The 21,439-nt window shown below is 38.2% G+C and overlaps 1 protein-coding gene across 4 annotated transcripts in view; it reads left to right on the forward strand.

Annotated features, from left to right (window-relative positions):
* The window catches only part of NABP2 (nucleic acid binding protein 2), a 181,216-nt gene that overhangs the window by 108,239 nt on the left and 51,538 nt on the right, over positions 1–21,439 (forward strand). For all 4 annotated transcript variants that reach the window (XM_044083736.1, XM_044083733.1, XM_044083735.1 and 1 more), the window contains one exon: positions 4,240–4,321. In XM_044083736.1, coding sequence (XP_043939671.1) covers positions 4,240–4,321 — 82 coding nt within the window. The remainder of the gene's footprint in view (positions 1–4,239; positions 4,322–21,439) is intronic.

Raw genomic sequence — 21,439 nt, forward strand, 5'->3', positions numbered from 1 at the left:
AGGTGGAAGAAAAAGCAAAATCTGTGCAGACAGTAAAGGAATTTCTACAGGTCCAACCTCCGAGGTTCAGCAGAAACTGGCCTTCCAAGAATTGGTCCTTTCCAGACACCTCCAGAGCTCAGAGAGGCAGGAATAGACGCCCTCGAGGTAGAGGTCAATCAAAGGGTGCCTATAGGGGCCGTCAGTGGCAGCCTGCCAACCAGAGGAGTACTGCCACAGCTGCAACTCCAACCACTAGCACAGGACAGACACAATGACTTGACTCTGATTCCGCCTACCAGGGAACAACTGGAAGCTCCCTTGGGCGGAAAGCTGGCTTTATTCTCAAAAAATTGGCATTACATTACATTACAAATGACACATGGACATTGCAAACAATAGACAAAGGATACAGGTTTCACTTCCACACTTTACCAAAAAGGAGCGGAATGACAAACCTATCACCAAATCAGAAGCCAGAGGCTTTAAGACAAATCAAAAATTTACTTCAGGTGAAAGCGATAGAAAGGGTACCATCTATGGAACAAGGCCAAGGATTTTACTCCAGACTATTCCTTGTACCAAGAAAAGAAAACCAATGGAGGCCTATTCTCGACTTGTCCGCACTGAACACATATCTCATTGTACCAAAATTCAAAATGCTGACCCTACAGCAACTTCTTCCCATTTTGGGCAAGGAGTCTTGGCTGGTGACTCTAGATCTCAAGGAGGCATACCTGCACGTCCCTATCCGACCAGATTGCAGAAGACACCTCAGATTTCTTGCAGGATCAGAGCATTATCAATTCTCAGCATTACCCTTTGGCTTATCTACTGCGCCCAGAGTATTCACGAAATGCCTGGCATCAGTAATTGCACATTGCAGACTTCAGGGAATTCAAATCTACCCATACCTGGACGACTGCCTAATACAAGCGGACAACAAGACAAAATTGATAAAGGATTTGGCCTATGTCATACACCTGCTACAGGCCTTGGGATACACAGTCAACATCCAAAAGTCAAGACTAGTGCCATCCCAAAGGATAACCTTTTTGGGTGCAGATCTGGACACAATAACTTGGATGGCTTTTCTCACAGAAGAAAAACAAAAACAACTTCCAGATTATTTCATGACTTCGACAAGACAAACTCAGCTTATTGCAAGGAAAGTCCTGCAGGCCCTGGGTTTCATTGGCATCCTGCATAATCTTGATCCCACATGCCAGGCTGCATATGAGAAAATTACAATGGTACCTAAGGAATGTATGGTCTCAACACAGACACAGTCTAGAAACCATGATACCAATCATTCCATGCCTTCAAAAGGAATTCCTGTGGTGGGCTCAGGCCTGCCAGTCAAACAGAGGGTTGCCTTTCAAGAAACCAAAACCAAGGCAGACCATCACCATGGACGCCTCAGACCTAGGATGGGGAGCACACATGGAGGACAAATGTATCCAAGGCCTATGGTCTCAAGGACAGCTACACTTGCACATAAACCAAAAGGAGATGCTGGCAGTGAAGCATGCAATCGAGGCATTCAAACTATTCCTCCAGCAAGGACATCTGCTGATAAGGACAGACAACACCACGGTCATGTGGTACATAAACAAACAGGGAGGCACGCATTCCTACCCTCTATGCTGGATGGCAATGGATCTATGGAACCTAGGCCTGAAACTCAATATCCAGCTGCAGGCCATATTTGTACCAGGAAAAGAGAATTCACTAGCAGACAGCTTAAGCAGGACTACCATGGATGCTCACGAATGGAGGCTGCATCCAGACATCTTCAAACTCATAACAAAGAAATGGGGATTACCAGAGATAGATCTGTTCGCCCCCCCTCTCAACCACCAACTGAAGAAATTCTGCTCAAGGACATACCACCCACAAGCCTGGAGGGTGGACTCTCTCTCTTTCAGCTGGAATGCCCTAATAGTGTATGCATTCCCACCTCTCCCATTGATGTACAAGGTTCTTCTGAAGATCAGGGAGGAACAGCCAAAGGTGATACTAATAGCTCCGGACTGGCCAAGACAGCACTGGTATCCGCTACTGAAAAACATGTCTCAGGCGAACTCATGGCCTCTACCCCTATGGCCTCTTCTTCTAACGCAGAACAATTTCAAGACCCTGCATCCAAACTTGAAAACTCTGCAACTAACTGCCTGGAAAATTGCTTAAAACCAAACCAAACTGTCTTATCTCAGAGGGTCAAGGACATTATCCTGGAGGCTCGCAGACCCTCCACAAGGAAGGCATACTCAGCTAAATGGAAGAGATTCCTCATTTGGAGCACATCAAAGGGCACAGATGTTACAGTGGCAAACCTAGCACACATCCTAGAATACTTAGCAGAATTGTTCCACAATGGCCTGTCTTACTCTTCCATTAAGATTCATGCTTCAGCAATTTCAGCAGAATACAATATGGATCCTCCTATCTTCTCTCACCCTCTACTCAGACAATTTCTGAGAGGGATCAAAAATGTTAAACCTCCAAGGAGACCCCCTCTACCTGCATGGGATCTCAATTTTGTGCTGGAAAAATTAACACTACCCCCTTTTGAACCAGCAGCATCAGCAGACTTACAGTTTTTATCTTGGAAAACTGCTTTCCTTCTGGCAATCACTTCAGCAAGAAGAGTATCCGAGCTACAGGCATTAATGGCAGTGCAGCCTTTCCTTATTTTTCACCAGGATAGAGTGTCTCTGAGAACCAATCCAACTTTCATGCCAAAGGTGGTATCCAGGGTATCCTTGAACCAAGCCATCCATTTGCCTACGTTCTTCCCTAACCCAAAGAACAAAGGAGAGAAACTCTTGCACACCTTGGATATACACAGACAACTACGCTACTATCTGGACAGAACTAAAACCAGCAGAAAAACTGACCAACTTTTTGTAGCCTATGCAACTGGGGTGCAAGGAAAAGCAATTTCCAAACAGACAATTTCAAAATGGATAGGAAATTGCATTCGCTTTTGCTACTCTTTTCATGGAAAGACAGCTCCTGAACATATCAGGCCTCATTCCACAAGGGCCACAGCCACCACTACAGCTTTCCTACGAGGGGTGGCTACCAAGGACATTTTAGAAGCTGCTACTTGGAGCTCCGTGCATACATTTGCCAAGCATTATAATCTACCTTTATACTTCAGATCCCGAGCAGGCTTTGCTACTGCAGTTTTACAGGGGATCTTAACTACACCATCCTTATCTTAGTACCTCCTCCCCCAGTTTGGCTATGGTATTCTACCCATATGTTATGACTGCAGATGCATCCTTGAAGGACATAGTACAGTTTTGTACCTACCATAAATGTAGATGTCCGATAGGTATGCATCTGCAGTCAGGATTACCCACCCTCCTTCCCCTCTGTGGTATTCCTAGGGTGCTTACCCCTCTTTCAGCTAGCTGGGGGAATCTGTTATGGTGTATTTGTTTGTTTGTATATATGTATATATTTTTTGCTACTGTTTGGAACATTCAACATTTATCCAAATTTAGCCTTCCTAGAGGGCACCTGGCATCTGGGGCAAGAAACACTGAGGAAAATGGTGTCGGCTGATGCCTTTATACCCCAGGAGCTGTGACGTCGGGGAAAGTGCGACATCAGCTGAGGCCAGACCCAGACTTTGGAATCCGGCCGACCGAAGGGCTGCCTGAGGCAGGACAACCCATATGTTATGACTGCAGATGCATACCTATCGGACATCTACATTTATGGTAGGTACAAAACTGTACTTTTGTGACCCATGCTGATAAGTGGATTTCCTCTCAGTATGTGGCTTGGCTTTGCACACCTCTATGCTACTTCAGAGTACAGTTGACTGAAGTGTGTGCATTTCATTTGTAAGGTACTTTGGCATCTTTATTTCAGGAACTTCCTTTCTGTAAGTGAGGTCACTTTTGGTCATGACAGTTTTATTGGAACTCAGAACACTTGTTCCACTGACATGAAAATATAATTTTGAAGTGCTCAGTTAATGGCCTTGGTCCAGCTCGCCCATGCACATGGCTTATTGGCATTGTAAGTGATAGCTCTACTACTGCAGTGATTACTTTGACTCTAATAGGAATTGAATTCAGACAATGAACTTTTGTGGCTAAGGTCAGTGATGGTGGTAGTAGGTAGTGGCAGGGATATCTCTGTGATGAAGATAAACTGGAAAAATTAGTGCATGAGAGACATATCATTTTATTTGTTCTCATGTAAAATAAATATGTTTGAGTTTTCTTCCTCCTTTGACAGATTTTGCATGGTTTACTCCGAAGTTCCAAATTTCAGCGAGCCCAGTCCAGAGTATGTGGCCCAGATGGCTCAAAACAAGAATGTAAGTATTATACCACTCATGGTTTAGAATGTCTGAAATCTGAGAGTAATTCTAGTTGTAAACTCCAAGCCATTCATTGCTCTGGAAACTGTATAGTATATATGACCTAGAAAAATTATGCATAGGTGCATGTTCAGTGGTACTTCTCTTTGTGTTAATTTACTGCAAAGGCATGAATGTTATATAATGTATATGGCTGTATTAGTTTTTGTCAAACTTGCACACTGTTGATGTTTGGTCGACTCCATTTGGGCAGCATGTTTCCAAGATCAACAGTCCCTGTGTAGGGGGATAGTCCCTTTTCTCTGGCGATTGTGTGATCTTGGAGTTAAGTATATATGTAATTATTGGGGGAAGGGGGTGTGGTGGGGTGCAGAGGGGCTTGTCCCCTTGCAGAAACACTTGTTGGTTTAGCCTGCTCTTTGGTTAACCTCTGAGCATGTGTAGTACATGTTGACATTCTGTGTTTTGATGTTTTTAGGTTAATGTTTTACACATCAACTTTGTTAACAGTTGTTGAATAATTATAGAACCTTGTATATTTTTTTAAACAAGAAACATCTTTACTAAATTATCGCATATGACAAAGACAATCTTACATTTATATAAATGAAAATAAGCCATACTGACACAATTCTAGCTGCAAACATTATACATTACAAACCACTTTGACACAATTGTAGTTGCAAATATTATACATCACTTATCAATCCAGTTATTGTCATTCAAACATTACATAGCTCATTCAAATCCTGCCTTCTTTTAAACCTTGTTCCTCGTCGATATGTATTGTTCCCACAACTCCCATTTTTTTCCTGTGTAGTTTGATCCACCCTTTTCTAACGATCCCAATTCCAGTTGTTGATTTCCATTTTCTAGTAATTGCTTTTTTGGCAACCACCAGAATTAGACTCTGCAAGGCTTTACTATGTCTAGGCGATTCCGATTCTGTAGCATAGGTCAGAAAAATTAATTTCCTTGGATACACCAATTTGCTCACCCAGTATCTCTGACAAAACAGTCTGCAGGGAATCTTTAAAGTCTGCCAACTCATTACACTCCCAGAAGTTATATTCCCAGTTACCTCTTTCTTCCCCATTATACCTACAACATTTGCTGTCTACCTGAGGAAAAATTATTTGGAGTCTACTTGGGTTATAAAAATACTTAAGTAAATACTTTCAAACAAAGATCATAAATCTTCTAGGCTTTGTTGCATATTTGGCAGGTATGCATATATCCCCCATTGTTTCTTTGTAAAATGCTTATCCAGTCTCTCTTCCCAATCTTTTCTAACCTCCTCTGATTGATTCTTATAGTTATCCTGCAATATTTTATATGCTCTACTAATTATTCCTTTTTTAACAGCAGCTTCTGTTCTAGATTCTACTAAAAACTCTGCATGTGTTGGTCTTTTGTGTAGGACTCCCTATTTAATTCTCTTTTCCTATACTCCAGTACCAAGCCTTGATAGGGAAGGCAATCTCTAACCTGCAGTCCAAATAAATTCTTGGCATCTTCTCATTATGTTACCTTTCCCCCTCTAGTTATTTGCTCCCAGCACCTTGGTTCCTTTGACAGTTTTCTCCAATAAATTCCAGCCCTCTCTTGCCTTTTGTCTGTATCCCTAATTGCAGTCATCCCTATTGGCAGAATCTCCTTTCTCTATTCCCAGGTTGGATTAGTTTTTAGAACACTTTCTACTAATTTATGAATATAATATTCTGTATGATTATTGTTATTCCTATAAAGGTCTTTATCCAAAATCCCAGTCTGTCCTAGTTTCTTGAGCTTCCCCCTATTTCATCATCATATATTACCACTTTGAATTATAGTTTTCTGCCTATGCTACGTATAAGAGCCTTAATTGTTTTCCTCTGAAGTACCCCTTCAAATGGGGTAATCCGAATCCACCTTATTCTACAGGAAGAATCAATTTATCTCGCTTAACTCTTGCTGTCTTCCTCTCCAGATAAAACCTTTCAGCTCTTTATTAATCGCTATCCAGAACTTCACTTTTGGTTGATAAAAATATGCCTGACCTATGTATAAGACTAAAAGGACTAAAAACATTTTAACTGCTTGTACCTTACCATCGATATCCATATAACAGGTACCATTTTTTCAGTTGTTGTATTATCTTTTGTGTTTATTTTTTTCCCCACATATCCTTAGTTGCCACACTAGAATAAATTTTAATTTAAACTCCTAAATACTTTATTTTATCATGTCCCCATAAATATGGATATTGCTGAACCAATGTGTGTGTGGATAAATGATCTACCAGTATTGCCTTTGTTTTAGCTTTATTCATTTTGTATCCCAAAAAGATTTGCAACTGTCTCAAAATGTTCCACAACACTGTAATCTCCCTTTCTGGTTTTGTCAGGTATAAAATATCATCTGTAAATTCTTGACTGCCATGCCAATTATATCCTTGAATTTCTGAGTGCATTATTTTCTTTCCTAGTGGTTCTAAATATAATGCAAATAACAAAGGAGAGAGAGAAAGAGGACACCCCTGCCTGGTTCCTCTGCTCAAGCAGAAATTTTCAGAGAAGACACTCCCCACTCTAATTTTTGCCTTCAATTCCTCATATATCCTCCTAATCAACCTTAGAATTTTATCAGGGAATTCAAATGCTTCTGTTGCCCTGCTCAAGTCCAAGGTTACTCTGTCAAATGCTTTCTCTGCATCAAGACCCACCAACAACAGTGGTATTCTCTTGCATTCTCCTTCCCTCTGGATCATCAGTGTTCTGCAATGTTGTCAGATGTGTGCCTCCCCTCCACAAAACCACATTGATCCATGTCTATCAATTTTGGCATCACATTTGCCATTCTTTTTGCCATTATAGACATAAGTACTTTATAGTCATGGTTTAGTATTGAAATGGGCCTGTACAAAGCTGGATGTGATGGATCTTTAGGTATTACAGCTTTCTTCCCGGATGTTGGTACTTCTCATTTTAAATACTATTAAACAAAACCTGCCAGATCTTTATCAGTTTTTCCCTTCTAGCTTCCAAACTTCCACAGGAATACCATCTATCCCTATGGACTTTCCTGTAGATTGGTTATACATCACCATTTTTATCTCATCTCCTCCTATCTTGTTAGCAATTGAGTTTCATTTACCTTTAACCTTGGCATATTTAATTTTTCCATTTGTACCTTTTTCTGATTTCCATATTTCCTTGCTTTATATAGGCTTTCATAGAATTTCTGAAATATTGTAATTCTTCTACAGTATCTCTTGTTATCTTCTTTGTCATAGGCTCTCTAACCTTGGCAACAGCCCTTTTTACATTTTGTTGCCTGAGTTATTGTGCTGAAAGTTTTTGTGCTGTAGGTTATACTCAAAAAAAAACAGTTGCTTAACAGCAATTGTGCTGTAGTTATACTCAAAAAACAGTTGCTTAACAGCAATTGTTCTAACCTCATGCATATTACTGAGGTAATACCTTATTTTCTGTTTAGCATTCTGCAGGTGCTCCTCATCTTGTTCTGTGGGATTACCCCTATTTTGCAATACTTTAGCATTTGTCAGTCCCTTTAAATAATTCTTGCTACTTCTTAACCATATCTCCCCCTTTCTTTTTCTTCCACCCTATTTTTAATCTCCACTTTAATTTTATCCCACTCCCTAGCTATATTTTCAGAGGAAGTTTCTATCTTTTCTAATAGCTTTTGAATACATTCCACTATCCATTCCTTAAATTCCTCTCTTTTCAACATATAGGTAAGAAAGTGCCTCATTTTTATTTCATTACCCTGTGTTTTATTGTAGTTACTATTGGAGCATGATCTGAAATAGTTATTGGGTGCATATCAAGACCTTGAATTAAATGCACGTTCCTTTGAAATGTAAATTCTGTCTACCATAGCCTATTTTTTTTATCTTGGGGAATAATATGTAAATTCACTCTGACCTCCTAGTACAGAATTCACATCTTCCATGCCAAATATTTCTTCAAAGAATCTACCCTCCTTTGTTATATTTTCCCTTCTGGGTCCCCCAGACACATCTTCACTGTTGCAGATCAGTAATATCCTTTTCTGAAAGCTGATTATTTCTCCCAGAATTTTCTTAAGCTCCATTATAACAAAATGCCAGTGTAATCCTACTCTGTTGCTAGTAACCCCTTAGTACTACAAATATACAATTATCTTTTTTTATCCTATTCTATCACTATTGGAGCTCCTCTTACAATTAATGTAAGTACTCCTCTTTTCCTTTGCCCCAGGTATTCCGCTGAATAACTATCCTGAAAACATTTCTTTATCAAATTCACATGTTCAGTTCTTTCCAGCTGTGTCTCCTGTAGCTTAGCTGTTTGCACACTACGTGTTTTAATATAGTTCACTACTCTTTCTATTTTGTATTCATCTTTGAGACCATTGATGTTTAAAGACATTACAGAAAGCATCAATTTCTAGTCACCATTCACACCTTTTATGTATAACAGCTTTTTTTGTTAAATGTCTAGTTTCAGCTTTTGTTTTACATGCATATACTCTTTGGCAGGTTCATCTTTTATACAGTTGTTTCATGTCATCCCCATTTCAGCTTATGTCACATCTTACAAAACTTTTTGTTTTATTGAAATCCCTGAAACAAAACAAAAAAAAAATACCCTCAAAAACCTATTAATGTAATAATACCCAAAACTATGTACATCTTCAAATATTGAAGTTTTACTCTCCTAATAGGAACAAATGACAGGCAGCCATACACACAGACTTGAGATAAGTTAAAAGAAAGGTTAGCCATGTCAAGACACATGGCACAGCCTGTGCTTCTGCTAAGTGATGTCTGGCTTTGTCTTATCTTTATAACTCTCTCAGTGGGGAAACCACTTAAATGCTTTCAGAAAAAATTTTCTCCAAGCCATTTATCTTTATCAGATTGTCTCCTAGTGACACGAGAACCAGACACAAAACTGCCAAGTTTGCATTTGTTTACTAGGAAAAAAAGCCCTATAATATTCACTATTATTTCATTTACTTGCTTTCTCTTAAAACTTACTAGATTAAGCTAAGGACCTTAACCCAGTCATTCCACTATGCAAGAATGAGAAAAAACACACTGTTTTTGTCTTTTGTCATGCTGTTTTAGCCAGATTGTTCTCTCTCTTTTTTTTTTTTTTTACAGTGCAGTGCCTATGTTTCTTAAAACTGAGCAAGGAAAAAGAAAGAAGGGAGAAAGAAGAAGAAACAGGAGCACCTCTTTATATTAGTATCCCAATTACACTTGAAAAATAAACAAGAAATCTTTATTTTATAGCAAGCAAAGAAAGTCATGCACTTTTACAATAGTGCCATTAAGTATAAAGTTTGTTTTACTTACAGTTAACTTTCTCCCTCCTGTTTCCCTCTCCTGAGTATTTTAATGAATATTAATGACAATGAAGTAGGGATTATGCTTTGAGTCCCCTGCAAGTTTAGCAAACTCCAAGAAATTCCAACACTTCCAGATTTTCTTGTTCTGTCATGTTTCATATATATAATTACTGCTTTGTAATACAACATTTGTCAATTTCCAAGTTACTTGTTTTATTTGTGTTCATCTCCATCTCCCAAATCCTGTCTCTGCTTCATTTCCAATGTGCTCTTGATTTTTCTAGTGGGCTCTTATACTTTTTTTTCCCTTCTCTCAAGCATTTTCCATTAAAACATTGGAAAAGGTTTCACTGGTACAGCCTCTCCGTGGTCTTTATTACTAGAACAAAAAAAAAAAAAAAAAAAAGCAGAATGTCATTCTGTTTCACAGCTCACCTTTTATTTGACATACTTTTATATGTCTTCCTTAGCATGCATTTCATCAAAAATGATTTTGTGCCTCTGAGAAAAAATACTTTGAAGATTGCTGGTTATAGCAGTTTGAATCTCATGCCTGCTTTCTAGACTTCCCCTAAATAATGGAGTAAATTTACATGTCTTCTTCCCGGTATACAATGAGTAGTCATTCCCATACGCTGTCCTGGTTTGCTATAAATGCTGTCCTGGTTTTGCTAACTACTTACACAACAGACAACAGTCAAGTGAAATGGCAGAGCAAACAAGCTACCTATCTGCTAAATAAAATAGGAGTACAACAAGGGTCCATCTTTTAATAATTTCATAAACAGTTTACTTATAGTGTCCCCCCAACCATACTTGTCCAATATGCGGACGACTCCAGATATATCCTCCTCCAACAACTTTCAATACCTCCTAAAAATAACCTAAAAAGCTAAACCTAACCTAAAAATGACTCTCAATTACTTCTAAATGGCAAAAAAGCTAAACTACTTATTTCCTCTACCAAACCAACCCCACAAGACTTTAAAATGTACTCCCAAGATAAAATGGAAAATCAGGTTGTTCATTCTGCAAAACTGCTTGGTATAACAATAGACGATAAACTCTCCTATGAGCAACACATTCTCAATACTATAAAAATAACTCACTTTAAACTAGGTAAACTCTACAGGCATCAAAAGTACATGGATGAACCAAAAAAATCAATCTGGTCAAGTCTTTACTACTTCCTTCCCTCTTTCATGGTGCTCCCATCTTCACAAACCTCAACTCCTCCCTTTTTAACAAACTACAATGCTGGTACTACAACATTGCAAAATTTGCCTCCAGCTTGCAACACCATACCCATCACTGCCAAGCTATCAAAATGCTTAATTGGTATGAATTATCCCAATACCTCAGTTACACCCACCGAACCGTGGCTCACAAGCTAGTATATAACCCAGAGAAGTGTCCTGCTCTACTGTCAACTCTTCAACCCTATACCCCCTCTAGAAATCTACCGTCCACAAATAACTTCTGATCGTATCAAAACCAAATAAAGAGCAGAACAAAGCCTCTATTTCTGTTCCATAGCTAAATTATGGAATGTTCTACCAACATCTATTACTTTGTTAGATTCCCTTAATGCTTTTAAATCCTCACTAAAAAGCTACTATCTTAACCCCACATGTCCTTGCTCCCTTAATTCCAGACCCCCATAATCTTCTCCTTATTACTCCCTGTATCCAAAAATGTAACCAATCACTAACAACCAGTCCACCTACTATTTCTCCCTAACTCATTCCCTGTAGAAAAAAAATATAGTGAGGGGGTACTAATGTATATCTCAGTTTTTAATGCAATGTACTTAAATTTAATTAATTATTATTTCTTTTTTCTATAAAATGTCTTTACCTTCTCTGTGTTAAATAGAAGGTGCTATAGAATTTGCAAAAAAGTTTGCTATGATGTGATAATTGTTGTCTATATATTTTTTATATATAGTTTAAAGTCTTTCTTTCTAAAGTTGTATAACTACCTATCTACTGTAGTCTGATGTTATTTTACTCATTGTGGAGCTTTTCTGCCTGGGTCTCCACTGAAAATGGGATTCCTGACTTTATTTTCCCGGTCAACGAATGTCAATCAATAAGTAAATAAATTCTCCACAAACACACTGCTGTCTCCCACTTTTAGTGCTTTGTCCTTCTGCCACAGTTTTATCAGAATCATCTTATTCTGTTGGTAAGGTTGCATCTTTTTATTAAAGGTCTAGGTTGGTTTCTCATAGTCAGGTTTGGAGCATGCACACGGTGTGCCCTTTCACTTATCAATTCCTGCTGTGGAATACCAATCCAGTTTCTTCTTTGTGCTTTCATAAAATTAATACAGCTTGTTCCAGGTTCTCTGGTATTTCAGAAAACCTCAGTTTTTTCCCTATGTACTCTGTTCTCTAATTGTATTATTTTTTGAAACATCTCTTCTTGTGCAGTCTCATATTCAGCCATCCTTTTCATCATCTGAGTTTTGCAGTTTTATCACCTTATCTGAATATCAGTTTAAAGCTTCTTCCATTTTGCCAGCCTTTTATTGTTTGAGTTGATATACTCCATCAGTGCAGAGTTGGATTTCGTAATTGTGCAGCTAGTGTTGTTGCCTCACAGCAAGTGGTTCTCCAATTAGATAATCGTCTGGAGTGCCTTCTGTGCGGAGTCTGTTCATGTGGGTTTTCTCTGTGTACTCAGATTTCCTCCCATGTTACAAAGACGTGCCTGGAACATTTCTCCCCTGGCCTCCTCTGAAAATTAGCTTTGTTCCAAGTCAGACTTTCCCAGTAAACTGTTAAATAAAATAAAGTCAGTGCTTCATTTAAAATCAGGTCTGTGTGCTTTTGTCTTGCACTTTCCTCTAGGTTACAGGAGTCATGTCTGTAGCTTGCACTGCTTTTTGATGAACAGCTGCACTACTTTCCCCATTCCTTGTTTCTTCGTCACCTTTTGTAGTTGATTTTTCTTTAGACCCTCTGTATTTCTTGTTTTCCTGGCATCCAGGCATTGCACTTACTAGCCAGTTACTGAAATTTACCCAGAAATTTAGGTTCACTGGCTTTCTTTGCTAAGTTTCTGTTTTCACATGGAGAGAGCTAGAATTAAGCTGTTACTCAATGTGCAGCCATCTTGGAAGTTTGTAGACACTTGTATATTGTGTTATTTAGTAAACATGTTAACTGGTAAGTGAACTGTTCCCTAATCGGACAGCAAAGAAAAATGTATATGGTAAAGGCAATTTAGTGTAGCCAATCAGCTGGCGTGTTTATGAGCTCTGCCCTTTTAATTTCTCCAAGACTTTTGGGCAACTAATACGATGAAGCGGATGGTCCCCATTCCTGAGTCAAAGTATGATTAAAGTTCATAAAATTAATATTGTTTCAGTCTTTGATGTTAGCCATAAGTGCTCTTCACAGCACCCACAATGTGCCCAGAACTGACTTCTGCAATTCATAGAGTTACATGTATTGGTAATGTATCTAGATACAACTGTAAATTCTTTTTTATGAGACCTGTTGCTCATACTACTGTTGGAGTTGTCTGGGTATCCTTACTCTACATTTCCCTAGTTTCTGCCTGCAAATCCTGGTATGTCTATGACATTGTTTCTGTCTGTATAAAAGACAGTCATCAGTAGGTGTAGCAGTTTCAATGATTAACAGTACTTTTGTCTTCTTTTTATGGACTACTATATCTGAGTTTCTCACGTCTGTTTTTTGAACTGATGGTAATGGGTGATCCCATTTGATATAAACCTCATCTGCAATGCTTTTTGACTCATGTTTCCAGTGTTTTTCAGCTACTTCAATATTATAATGTTTGCACAATCCCCAATGCAGCAGTCTTGCTAAATTATTATGTTTTTCAGAATACAGGCCTTCTGTCATTACACCACCCAGCAACAGGATGTGTGACTGTTTCCAGTTTTGTTTTACAAAACATGCATTTGTCAGTTTCTCTGACATGTTCAGTGGACTTTGGAAATCATCATGTTAAGTCCACTATCCTGGGTCACCAATATTAACCTTTCATTTTTTGGTTTAAATTCGCCTGTCCTTAACAATTCTTGCGTTAGATCCTGATTGACATGAGGTTGTTTCAGGAGTTTTCTGTACTTGCAACTATATTTATGCATTTTCCACATTTCTTGCCTTCTCATCTCATCCTTCACCTTATATTCTTTTGTTTCTTGGCACATTCAGTTACTGCATGATTTTTATCTACTTCTGATTTGATTTCCATTCCTGCTTCACACCAATATGCTCCTGCTAAACTAAGCAGGGAAGTCATCTTAGACTTGCTCTTCTCATGTTTTAAAACTTTCACTTTGTTTGGATCTTGTGAGGTCAGTAGATATGTATGCAATCCTTCAATTGCAGATCTGTACATGTTATCAGTTTCGAGGAGGCCCATACCTCCTTTAAAACAGGCATATATAGTCTTGGTATGCACTTATTTTTATAAATCATTTGATAAGAATGAAGTATTTTTTTTTGTTTTTCTGTCCATCTGATCCAGTACCTTTTGGGTCCGATCAGTCATCCCAAAACTGTAAGTTAGAACAGTTTATAACCTGGGCTTTGTTCTTAGATGTCAGGGCTGTTTTCGGTGGTAGTTTTAGTGTTCTAAAATATTCCTTACTAAGTTTTATTCACATTTAGTCATGTTTTATTGTTGATCCTTCATCAGTTCCCAGATATTTTGAGACTCCCTTTTGCTCAAATTCTTTATATCACATTCCTATCCCAGACTGATATTTTCTTGGTGTTGCAGTTTTCCTTCTTTAAAGTTTGCTTTTGCACGTTTATCAAGACCAACTGGCATTCTTATATCATCTGAGAAAGTTTTGAACACTTGCAGTTATGCTTTCAATTCCTCATCTGATGGACTATACAATTTTAATCATCCACAGAAAGAAGGTGCAAAGTCTTTACACTTTGTTGTTTTCTGGGAGCCAGATTATAGCCATGGTGTAATCTGTTATGGAGACAGTTTAATGGATTAAGGGCAAGACAAAAGAGCAGCAGTGATAGTTACCCCGGAATATCCCCTTTTAAATTTTTATCCTTGGGATAATAATTTGCCCTTTATCATGGCTTAGCTGCAAAGTGGTTTGCCACTGTTTCATGGTCACTGCAATGTAATCAATCAGTGTAGGGTGTTTCTTATACATTTGTAAGCATTCTTTTATGCAAGAATGCGGGATGCTGTCAGATGCCTTTAGTCTGTCCATACCATACTTAGATTCTTCCCCTTTTTTATGACTCTCCACTATGATTTTATTTGACAACAAATGATCCGTTGCTCCTTGACTTTCTTTTGTTACCTTTTTGTTCTGTTGCCATGATTGGGTTTCCCCGACTTACTGTAAACTGTATCTGCATCAGTTCCAGTGTATAATTTGTACATCATGGGAAGGCAAGCCATTGGTCTCTAGTTTTTAGGATATCATGTATGTTCACTGTTAAGGAGGGTTATCATTTTTCCTGTTGCTCACCATGTTGGTGTCTGTCTATGGTGCGCACATAAATAGTTTTTACTCATGGCTAAATCTTCATGTAAAGATGTTAATACTTTTAGACAGAAGTTAGGTACTACATCTGGGCCTGGGGTTTTCTAGTTAGGAGCTTTTTTAAATCTGTTTCAGTTTCTGTGGCCATTCCTTCACCCCATTTCATGTCCTATACATTTGAAATTTTTCTTTGTTCTTTTATTTCTATCCATTTAGCATCTTTGTTATGCTCCACAGGATCTTCATAGATATTTCTCCAAAATGTCTGTTTCTTCTTTTTTTTGGTTGTGTTTCTTTTCCCTTTGTCTTGTTTCCCAATTCTTTATAAAACTTTTTTGTGTCATCAGTAAATTGCTTATTTTGTATTTTTCCTTTATATTTGTTGGCGTATCTTCTAAGTTTTTCTGCCTCTACTGATATCTTTAGTTTATTATTTGTTCTGATACTGCTCATTCCTTTTATCACGTCTGTGTTTAAGTATGTTGATCTGTTCTCTCGTCTGTAATCGTCTAACAGTGATACTTCTTGTCTTAATTCCTTTATAGTTTTCTCTGTTCAATACTTCCATGATGGCATTTGGTAATCCCCCCTTCCTTTTCCTTACTGCCCTGTGTTTTCCTGGTAAAACTATCTGTTTTAATTTAACTGCACAGTAATACATCCTATTTACTTATGTTATATTGCATGAACTTCTTTGAACAGTCTTGATTACAGTGTTAATTTGTTTTATCAAACTTTTAACATTTTGGGTCTTATTGACTTTCTGTAGTCTATTTCTTTTATAGATCTTAATATGTCTGTCCATCTCTATTAAATCAAGCAACTCTTCCCTTATGGCTTATTCATTTTTTAATTTCTCCAAATCTTGTGTGTTTCTGATACCATGACAGGAAAACCCCATTCCTAAGTTAAAGTTCATGAAATTAGTATTGTTTCTATCTTTGATGCCAGCCAAAAGTGCTGTTCGCAGCACCCACAATGTGCCCAGTAATAACTCCTCCTACAATTCATACGGGGTTACATGCTCTCGTTTCTGCCTGCAAATCTTGATATTTTATGACTTTGTCTCTCTCTGTATGTAGACACAGTAGTCACTGGGTGTAGCACTTTCAATGATCAATGCAACCTTTGTCTTTTCTTGGACCACTATATCCGGTTTTCTAGCATCTATCTTTTGTACTGTTGGTAGTGGGTGATCCCATGTGATGTATACTTCAGTATTTTCTATGATGCTTTGTGGCTCATGTTTCCAGTGTTTTTCAGCCACTTCACTACCATAATGTTTGCACAATCCCCAGTGCAACAGTCTTGCCACATTATTATGTCTTTCAGTATACAGTCCTTTTGCCATTAGTATATCTCAACCAGCAATGAGGTGTGCGACTGTTTCCAATTCTGTTTTACAAAACCTACTTTTGTGTGCTTCTTCCGCATGTTCAATGGTCTTTATAAACCAACTTGTATGTAGCCCACTGTCTTGGGCTGCCAATATTAACCTTTCATCCTTTGGTTTGAATTCACCTCTCCTTAATCATTCCTGTGTGTGATCCAGATCAACATGAAGTTTATATTTATGCATTTTCCACATTTCTTGCCTTCTCATCTGATCCTTCACCTTATATTCTTTCTTTTGTTTTTTGGCACATTCAGTTGCTGCCTGTTTTTTATCTACTTCTGTTTTTTTTTCAATTCCTGCTTGATGCCAGTATGCTTCTGCTAGACTATGCAGGGAAGTCATCTTAGATGTAGTCTCATGTTTCAAACCTTTCACTATGTTAGGGTCTTGTGAGTTCAGCAGATGTGTGTGCAGTCCCACGATTGCAGATCTGTACAAGTAATCAGTTTCAAGGGAGCCCATACCTCCTTCAAAATGGGGAATATATAATCTTGGTATGCACTGATTTTTACAAATCATTTGGTGAGCATGAAACATCCTTCTTGTTTTCCTGTCTAATCCCTCCAACATGTTTTGGCACCAGTCAATAACTAAGTTAGGACTGAAAGAGCAAATTGGTTTATAGCTTGAATTTTGTTCCTAGATGTCAATAGTGCTTTCAGGATTAATTAAAGTCTTCTAAAATATTCCTAAGTTTTATTCGCATTTGTTCATATTTTATTGTTGATCCTTCATCAATACCCAAATATTTATGCACTCCCACTTGCTCAAGTTCTTTTGTATCACATTCCTGTCCCAAACTGATGTTTTCTTTGTGCTGCAGTTATTTTTGCTTTAAAGATTGCTTTTCACATTTATCAAGACCAAATGACATTCTTATATTTGAAGAAGTTTTGACAACTTGCAGTTGTGCTTTCAATTCCTCATCTGATGAGCTATACAGTTTTAAGTCATTGACAAGAAGAGGAGAAGTCTTTACACTTTGTTGTTTTCTAGGTGGCAAATTATAGCCATGGCCTAAGCTGTTGAGTAGACAGCTTAATGGATTAAGGGCAAGAAAAAATAGCAGCGGTGACAGAGTCACCCTGAAATATCCCCCTTTGAATTTTTATCTCTGGAATAATAATTTGTCCTTTATTATGACTTAATTGCAAAGTGGTCTGCCACTGTTTCATGGTCAGTATAATGTAGTCAATCAGTGTAGGGTGTATCTTATACATTTTTAAGCACTCTTTTATCCATGAATGTGGGATACTATCAGATGCCTTTTTGTACTCAGTCCATGCCATACTTAGATTCTTCCCCTTTTTACAATTCTCCACTATGACTTAAACAACAAATGGTCCTTTGTTCCATATGACTTTCTTTTATTGCTGTTTTGTTCTACTACCATAATTTATGGCCTCTCCCTTTTTAATTTCTCCAAATATTTTGGGTTTCTAATACCATGATAGGAATGGACCCCATTCCTAAGTCAAAGTACAGTTAAAGTTCATGAAATTACTATTGTTTCACACTTTGATGTCAGCCAAAAGTGCTTTTCGCAGCACCCGCAGTGTGCCCAGTAATGACTCCTCCTGCAGTTCATACGGAGTTGCATGTATTGGTAACATATCTAAATCTGATTGTAGACTCTTTTTTATAAGACCTGTTGTTCCTACTACTATTGAAACTATCTGGGTATCCATCTTCCACATTGCCCTTGCTTCTGCTTGTGTATCCTGATATTTTATAACTTTGTCTCTCTCTGTACACAGGACAGTGTAGTCACTGGGTGTAACTATTTCCATGATCAATGCTATTTTTATCTTCTTTTCTTGGACCACTATATCCAGTTTTCTAACAGCTATCTTTTGAACTGTTGGTAATGGATGATCCCATGTGATGTAGACTTCATCATTTTCTATGATGCTTTGTGGCTTATGTTTCCAGTGCTTTTCAGCCACTTCAGTACCATAATATTTGCATAATACCCAGCGCAACAGTCTTGCCACATTATTATGCCTTTCGGTATACAGTCCTTCTGCCATTTGTATGTCACAACCAGCAATGAGGTGTGCGACTGTTTCCAATTCTGTTTTACAAAACCTATATTTGTGTGTTTCTCCCACATGTTCAATGGACTTTGTAAACCAGCATGTATGTAGCTCACTATCTCGGGCCACCAATATTAACCATTCATCTCTTGGTTTGAATTCACCTCTCCTTAACCATTCCTGCATTCGTTCCTGATCAACATGAGGTTTTCCGGTGCTGCAGTTTCCCTGATTTAAAGGTTGCTTTTGCACATTTATCAAGATCAAATGACATAAAATCATCTGAAAAACTTTTGACAACCTACAGCTGTGCTTTCAGTTCCTCATCTGATGAGCTGTACAGTTTTAAATCATTGACAAAGAGAAGATGAGAAGTATTTACACTTGGCTGTTTTCTAGGACCCAAATTATAGCCATGGCCTAAGCTGTTAAGTAGACAGCTTAATGGGTTAAGGGCAATGCAGAATAGTAATGGTGACAGGGATAATAATTTGTCCTTTATCATGGCTTAATTGCAAAGTGGTCTGCCACTGTTTCATGGTCACTGTAATGTAGTCAAACATTTTATCCATGAATGTGAGATACTATCATAATTTTTTTGTAGTCAATCCATGCCATACTTAGGTTCTTCCCCTTTTTACAGTTCTCCACTATGACTTTAACAACAAATGATCCTTTGTCCGATATGACTTTCTTTTATTGCCATTTTGTTCTACTGCCATAATTGAGTTTTCTTCTAAATGACTGTAAACTCTGTCGGCATCAATTCCCATGTATAGATTACATGTCGGAAGGCAAGTTATTGGTTTATAATTTTGGGGTAGCTTTCAGGTTCACTCTTAAGTAGGGACATTGTTTTACCTGTTATTAGCCAGGTTGGTGTCTGTTCGGGGTACGCATATAAATAGTTCTTACTCATGGCTAAGTCGTCTTGCAAAAATTTTAATACTTTTAACCAAAAGTTAGGTACTACATCTGGGTCTGGGGTTTTCCAATTAGAGGCTTTTCTTAACTTTGTTTCAGTCTCTCTGGCTGTTACTTCATCCCATTTATGGCCAGTGAAAAGACACTGGTGTTCCCAGGGAAAACCTCTGTCAGACACAGGAATAACATGCAGTCTCCACTCTGGAGTAAACCACAAACCCGTGGAGTTTAATTATGAAGACCCTATAATTGCAAAGTTCTGACCCTGGCCAGAGAGGCAATTTTGGTTTTATATTTTATGGGTCATGAAATGTACAGGAACAGTCTTCAAACTGTACTTGCTTTTTATTGGCAGTGGCAAGTATATTATTTATTTATTTATGGATTAATTGTTAAAGATCTCCTCAAAGTTGATATTACTGACCACTGCTGGAACTTTGCTTATTTAAAATATCAAAGTTTATGTTAAGAAATGCAAGGCAGAAATATGATCTTTATTATTCTTGGTTGATAAGCCTTCTGCTGATAAGTGGTCTCAATTTATACAAGGAAATACATACTCCTGTTGTTCTGAAGTTGTAACCAAAAATATGCACTTTTTATTTCCTTTCTGTCCAGTGGTTCAGCTGCTAATGTTTTGTGTCTTAATTCTGGGATATTGGATCTGCTACCAGATGTATGGTTGGTAGGTCAACAAAATAGTGTGCTTTGTGATTAGAAGGTAACTAAAGGTAGTAAGGCTAATAGCTCACTAGTAGAGTGGCACTCATTGATGCTAGTGAGAGGTTAATAAATGATGTTTGGCATGCTATGCTTGAGTTTGTTGTTGCCCTTCCATTGGCATTTGCAGAAATGAGATTGGAAAAACATTAACAAGTTGAATGACAGTAACAATCTGTAGACTCCAATCACTAATATGGCACCGCTGAGAGCCAAGTCTTTGGCACATTTTTTTTCTGGCTATCCTCCCATGGCTCCTGTCCTCCTTGCTGATGGAGAGTAGGGGCTGTGGTATACTACTTCCATAACTGGTATAATCCCTGGTTTACACCAAAGTGGGCATTCAGGAATGACAGGCATGCATTGGAGCTAGAAGTCATTACAGTCACATATGTGGGTGACGAGGCTTTTCTAAACCTTAGCCTTCTCCCAGCATGCTGTCTTGAGAAGTTTAAGCAATGGGATGTGACCTGTAAACAAAACACAGTGGAGGGACAGGTTTATAACCCAGTGTCTTCCAAACCTCTGGAGCAAACTTGTTAAGCAATGTAATTTACTCATGTAATCATCCCCCCTTTTTCTACTTGGGGTCAAGGTATTGTGTCAACTGTCACCATATCAATGCCACTCTATCTTTTTCGACACTCGTGGTCAGCTGTAGCAGGTTTTTGCTCACACAATCCATCCATCCGTCTCTGTGTTGGATGTTCTTGTTTTCTATTGTCTTTTAACTGTCTGTCACAAATCATCTTTACCAGATTGTCTTCTTTTCTGTACATGTACCTGAACCACAGTAATCTTTTCTGTTTGACTTTGTCTGCATTTGAAGCTACTTTGGCCTCTGCAGTGATGTCCTCATGTCTTCATCTGTCCCACAGTGTGCATCCTACCACCTATCTTAGGCACTTCATCACCTCTAGTTTCCTCAACTGCTCTGCCTTTACTAGCTGGATTTCTGTACCATAGAGTAGTGCTGCTCACACCACTGTTTTGTACACCTTATTTTTCAGTGTCTTTGGCATTTTTCTGTCAAACACTACCTCTGACACTTTGTGCCAGTTGGCTGCAGCCCCTCGGATTCTAGGTTTGACCTCCTCATTCAAACTTCCCGTCTCCTTAACCACCCCTCTCAGATATTTGAAACTGTTAACCTGTTCCACTGTTTTCCCTTCTATCAAATTTCTCAACTTCTTCTGA

Source organism: Protopterus annectens, chromosome 9.part0 (assembly GCF_019279795.1).
Source record: "Protopterus annectens isolate FY-2018-M chromosome 9.part0, PAN1.0, whole genome shotgun sequence".
Classification (NCBI taxonomy): domain Eukaryota; kingdom Metazoa; phylum Chordata; order Ceratodontiformes; family Protopteridae; genus Protopterus; species Protopterus annectens.